Genomic DNA, 5663 nt, shown 5'->3' on the forward strand with positions numbered 1-5663 from the left:
ACAGATTGGATTGTATCCACAGAGAACACGCTGATTAAACATGATAGGGTCCAAACGATTGCTCAATTAACCTGGCATGAACCTTGGCTATTTTACTTTTCAAAGGCAGTCACTTCTGGCATAGATAAGCCGATATATACCTGTTGGGTATATAGTGAAGTTACATGGTGATTTCCTTTTAAAAACGTTTAATTCAACATGATGTTGTTTTTTAGCTTAACTATAATCAACCCTACAATAGGCGTGGGAGATGCAGGTGTGGTCTAGCTTGCGGGTATGGGTTTTGCATACCGTGTGTGGCATTTAGCAAATTTCCTAGCAACCAAATATCGTTTTTGGCGTATCAGTTTAGTAGACTACTTATTTTCTAATGTAGGACACGACAAAGTCGGGGGATTAGCATGGGCTAACGGAACATGCCATAAAACCGACAGAAAGTTACCTCGGAGGTCACCAGTAGCCAGCCAATGAGATTGATGCACTAAGGGACAGCGAGTTTATCTCCTCCCCCTCTCCAACATCGCTTTCAACCATCGTTCAGTTCCATGGGGCGGAAGACAGAAAACGTGCAGTGGTTCAGCGTGTCCAGCCGCTTGTCATTGAGCTGTGGCGGGATAGCCAGAAGCTGAATCCGAGACCACATCTTTGAGAACACAATCACGTTCTGCATTAAGAAGGGAAGCCCAAACTTCCGTTTTGTTAGGGTATACTGTTTGCAGAAGGTCTACTTTGCCAGGGTTAGCATTCGCCGGCTCGGACACACACGAGGGCGAAATTGCAAAGAGAACCTGACTGACTGACAGCATCGCGTAGTAAAGATGAACGAGACGGATAGTGTCCCTCTAGCTGAATATGAATTTGAACGGTTGTTCGACGAAAAGGTGGCGTTCCAGTGGATGGAAGACAATTGGTGAGTAATAATTCAAACTATAGGTGGTAACTATCTAACAACATCGTGTCTGATCGAGGAGAAGCCGCCTCCAGAATTGAAAAACTAGGTTCGTTGTGTTGCGCAGCACGAGTGCAGCCGTGTCCTTAGCTTCGGTCGTAGTAGTTTAGCCAGGTAAACGGCATTTTTTTAGTAAGATCATTTTTTTGTAAGGCTTTCAGAACACAACAGATGTTTAACTTCGCTCAATTGCACTTGTATGGCGTATATAAAATAAATCGGTTCGAATTTGATCGTCCTCTGCAGGCCATATAACTGTTTTTCTCTGTCCATCTCTGTCAACTTATTTGAGGGAAGGAAACGCCTATGCCCAGCTTTTAACTTTAACTTTGGGTACTTAGCTAGAGATCATAGCGTATCTCACCCGGTTACTTCCTTTTACTTTCTCAGTGGTTTATTTAATTATTTCTTGTGGTTACATAATTCGCTGTTCGACGTGCTAGTGACGTCAGGTACCTGATTGTTTCGGAGGCCATCCAGGTTCTTTGACCCAGTGGTGGTTGCTCTCTCCTCTTCAACCCTGACCTGCGCCTGCAGTATTTGTACCCCGTCTATCTAGGCCAACAGCGAAAATAAGTAATTAAGCAACTTTCACTGCCCAGCCAGGATGCATATATAAGCGTGATCGGCATTTCATTTTCTAAAGGAAGTGCCTTCCTTCAGGCTGAAGGGAGATGAGTTTAACTGTGTAAATAATGGTAATAACTGGTAATAACACACGTTACAACGATTTTGAAATAATGTAGGCATTTATGCATTCCATCGTTTCTATTTAATCACGTGGCTCCAAAATGGACCTCAAGACTTGAAGCATAAACTTAAAGAAAAGCCTAGTTGTTCTCTGTGTCTCGTTGATGTTATCATCAGGTAGATCACATGACATTAGCGTGTGTTGTGCTGCTAACTCACTAACTCGCTGCCAGAAGGTAAAGCCTAACAAGAACCTCATCGCTGTGGCTCTCTGACTGTCTCAGGCGATACAGAGGAGTTTAAAAAACTCACTAAACAGTGAAATACAAGACAACAGCAGGGAAGCACACACAGCCTATCATCTTTGGAAGGTCCTTGAGTAGGCCGTATATCGATACACTTGAGTATCACAGTATTATGTTTTGTAATACTGTGTTGATTCTCAAAAACACTGGATCAATTTGATTTCTGATAAAAATATATATAAATAATTTAAAAAAAATGTAGGCTAATTTTAAGTATTTTTTGCTCAAATTGGACAAAAAGTATAGCCTGGCGCCGCCTGCCTGTTGCAGTGATTATAGTCTGGAGACTCTCTTCACAAGATGGGTCACAGAGCCATTGTGAGGTGCCTCCACTCAGCAATCAGTGTGGGTGGCTAAGTGTGATGACGTTGAATATATCACTTTGCCCGCAGTATCGCAGTATATCGCAACATATTAAATCGTAACCCCTGTATCATATAATCAGATTCTTGCCAATACACAGCCCTGATATCACCCTAACCTTAATGTCCCAGTACATGTCAACCAGCTGTGGTTTCACTCAGGCCTACGAGCCGTTAAATTTGGTTATAACCAAGGACATTGCCCGTTTCTTTGTGTCCTGTAGCCATGTTATCATAACATTTGTATCTTTTTGCATGCAAATCTTGTAAGAATCACAGCCTTGTTTATGGACGTGAACGGTCTGGTGCACGCATACACATAGAGGCCTACTAGCGGACCCTGGGACAGAGCTAAGCCTAGTGTCCATCTGGGTCATCAGTGTTGGGTCGGGGGGACAGAACTAAGCCTAGTGTCCATCTGGGTCTTCAGTGTTGGGTCGGGGGGACAGAACTAAGCCTAGTGTCCATCTGGGTCTTCAGTGTTGGGTCGGGGGGACAGAACTAAGCCTAGTGTCCATCTGGGTCTTCAGTGTTGGGTCGGGGGGACAGAACTAAGCCTAGTGTCCATCTGGGTCTTCAGTGTTGGGTCGGGGGGACAGAACTAAGCCTAGTGTCCATCTGGGTCTTCAGTGTTGGGTCGGGGGGACAGAACTAAGCCTAGTGTCCATCTGGGTCTTCAGTGTTGGGTCGGGGGGCTTTTTACGCCTGGCTTTAAAATGCACTGTGTGTGATCGGATTGCAGCAGGATAATGCTATAAATTTACACAGGATAGTGCTAGATATAGTAGAGGATAGTGCTGGACCAGCTCAAAGTGTAGGAGGAAATGCACTCAAGACGCATTGAGGACGTGGTCTTGGGTCAACATGACCATTACCGCTGTTCCTGTAAATCAGCTGGTAGAACAATGTGCCGAATCTGCTAAATGACTCAACGTGAAAGTGATGAATTTGGTCCTATCAGCGCTGTCCGTCCCGCTGTAGCTCACAGTGTAACCACTAGAGCCAAGGCCAGGCCACGGGTCTGGGTCTGTGTGAGAGAAAAGGTGTGTGTGTGTCTCTGATGAGGCCTGATGTGATGAGGCCGCGGAGTGGAAGAGACAGGTCAGAGGTCAGGGGCTCGACTCTCTCTCTCATCCACCGTAGGCTTTCTCACGCAGAAATTGGATTGCATTGATGGGACACACACACGCTTCACACCCTCACTCACTCACTCACTCTCTCACTCACACACACACACACACACACACGCTTCACACCCTCACTCACTCACTCTCTCACTCACACACACACACACACACACACTCACTCACACACACACACTCACTCACTCACTCTCTCACACACACACACGTACAGACAGACTGGCAGTGCTTTGCACACTCAATGAAGTCTGTTTTAAGGGAGCGAAGCACACTTACAGAGGCCTCACTCACTCAGCCTGCATTCAGACAGATACACACACACACACACACACACACACACACACACACACACACACACACACACACACACACACACACACAGAACAGAATTGTCAGCTAAAATGGCAAATTATCTCCCTCTCCCAGCTGTGGTTTAGGTGATATGTTCCATTACTTTAGATGGGAGCCTGATCTTGTTCGCCCGAAATAGCCGCCCGGAGGCGTAGTCAAGATGGCTGCCGAGTGACAAGATTTGCCTGTAAGGACTTTGCTCTCATGACCCTTCAGTCCTCTCAGTAGTTAACAGCTTCATGTGAATGGTGCTCCTATAACCCTGCTGAAGGAATACTCAATTAAATTTAATTCAATTCAGTTCAATTTTATTTTTATAGCGCCAAACCAATAAAACTGTCCCATGGTGTTTTGCAGAGCCCAGGGCCTGAACACCCCCTTAGAGCAAGCACAATGGCGACAAGGGGCAAGAAAAAACTCCCTGTTAATGAGGAAGAAACCTTAAGCAGAATCACGGCACATAAGGGGGGGCCTATCCGCTCGAGGCCGGCCAGGTAATGATGGAAGGGGGGGGGGGGGGGGGGGGGGGGACGTGTCTGTCGGAGTATGGTACCACTAACCTCTTCAGGTTCCATTGCAACAGGATGAGCACTCATGCTGACAGCAGAAATCAGTGTGTGTGAGCCCCACCCTTTCCTGTTAGTCGCTTAAATGAAAGTATTCGCAGAGTGAATGAGCGTACGTGCTCATGTGTAGCGACTTCAGAATCCAAGTCAGAAATACGTTTCGTGCCAAGTAGGTTTCCACATACAAGGACATGGTCTTGTTTGTGTGGCACTCAATAAGCGTGCAAGTGTACAAAACTTGTGTTTGAACTTGACAAGACGAAGACAAAAGAAGCGTAACATAGTTGTTTTGGAGGATGGGGTTCGCTAAATGGCAGAATGTTGTGTGAAACTGTACGAAATGTGTAATTGGAATCACCCAGCCTATTCGTATAGCTGGAGGTCCTCTTTTTTTACAAATGTCCCTCCCTCCCTCTCTCCTCCGCTTCGTTGGGCGCAGGCATGATGCCAGCTGGACCAGAGGGCAGAGGAGAAGGGGCGCTGCCTGAAATGTAGCTTATGGCAAACAATGCACAACTGCAAGTATTCAGGATGCTGCGCTCTTCTAGTGAGCGTCGTTTGGCACTGCCGTCTGTGCAAGCACGGCAGTCCAGACTATTCTCATTTGTAGTTCCACGTTGGTGGAATGAGCTGCCCAGCACTACCAGAGCAGGGGCGTCCCTCTCTACCTTTAAGAAGCTTTTGAAGACCCAACTCTTCAGAGAGCACTTCCCGTCCTAACTGGCACTTCGACTAGTGCGTAACTTGCAATTACAGCAGTTACACTTCTGCACTCTTTCTTTCTTTTTATTTCATTTTGTTATATTTCCAATGTAAAGTAGTATTTATTTATTGTTACACCAGGTTCTACTGCTCGTAGCTTGAATATTCTCTCCCTTGTACGTCGCTTTGGACAAAAGCGTCTGCTAAATGACTAAATGTAAAATGTAAATGTAAGTATTCATGTAATTAGTGTTGCTGGCCAAAAGGGCACAGATGAAGGTTGGCTGACTGAAACATTCGTGTTTTTTTTTTGCGTTTAGATACTGCGGCTATTCTCTCCGTTTCCTCGTGGCTTTGTGCAGTAGTGTGCAGGGCCTCTCTGCATTGTTATCTCTGGACAAAAGTACACTTACAATGGTAGTATGCTGTAGTATGGAGTGTACTTTGAAGTTATCCTGCCAGTGATTGAGCCTAGCCTAGGTGTAGCAGATGTGGTTAAAGTCATTGCACTCTTCTACAGTCCTGTGTGAGAGTGTCACATGCCCTATGTACGAAGGTGTATCTCAAGTCACGTCTGAAATCTCTGTGATGATATT

At 45.7% G+C, this 5663-nt stretch overlaps 1 protein-coding gene across 1 annotated transcript in view; it reads left to right on the forward strand.

Annotated features, from left to right (window-relative positions):
• The first annotated feature begins 516 nt into the window (after positions 1 to 516).
• The window catches only part of LOC105894034 (elongation of very long chain fatty acids protein 6-like), a 16214-nt gene continuing 11067 nt past the window's right edge, over positions 517 to 5663 (forward strand). The window contains exon 1 of the mRNA XM_012820508.3: positions 517 to 910. Coding sequence (XP_012675962.1) covers positions 819 to 910 — 92 coding nt within the window. The 5' untranslated portion in view covers positions 517 to 818. The remainder of the gene's footprint in view (positions 911 to 5663) is intronic.

This window comes from Clupea harengus, chromosome 23 (assembly GCF_900700415.2).
Source record: "Clupea harengus chromosome 23, Ch_v2.0.2, whole genome shotgun sequence".
NCBI lineage: Eukaryota > Metazoa > Chordata > Actinopteri > Clupeiformes > Clupeidae > Clupea > Clupea harengus.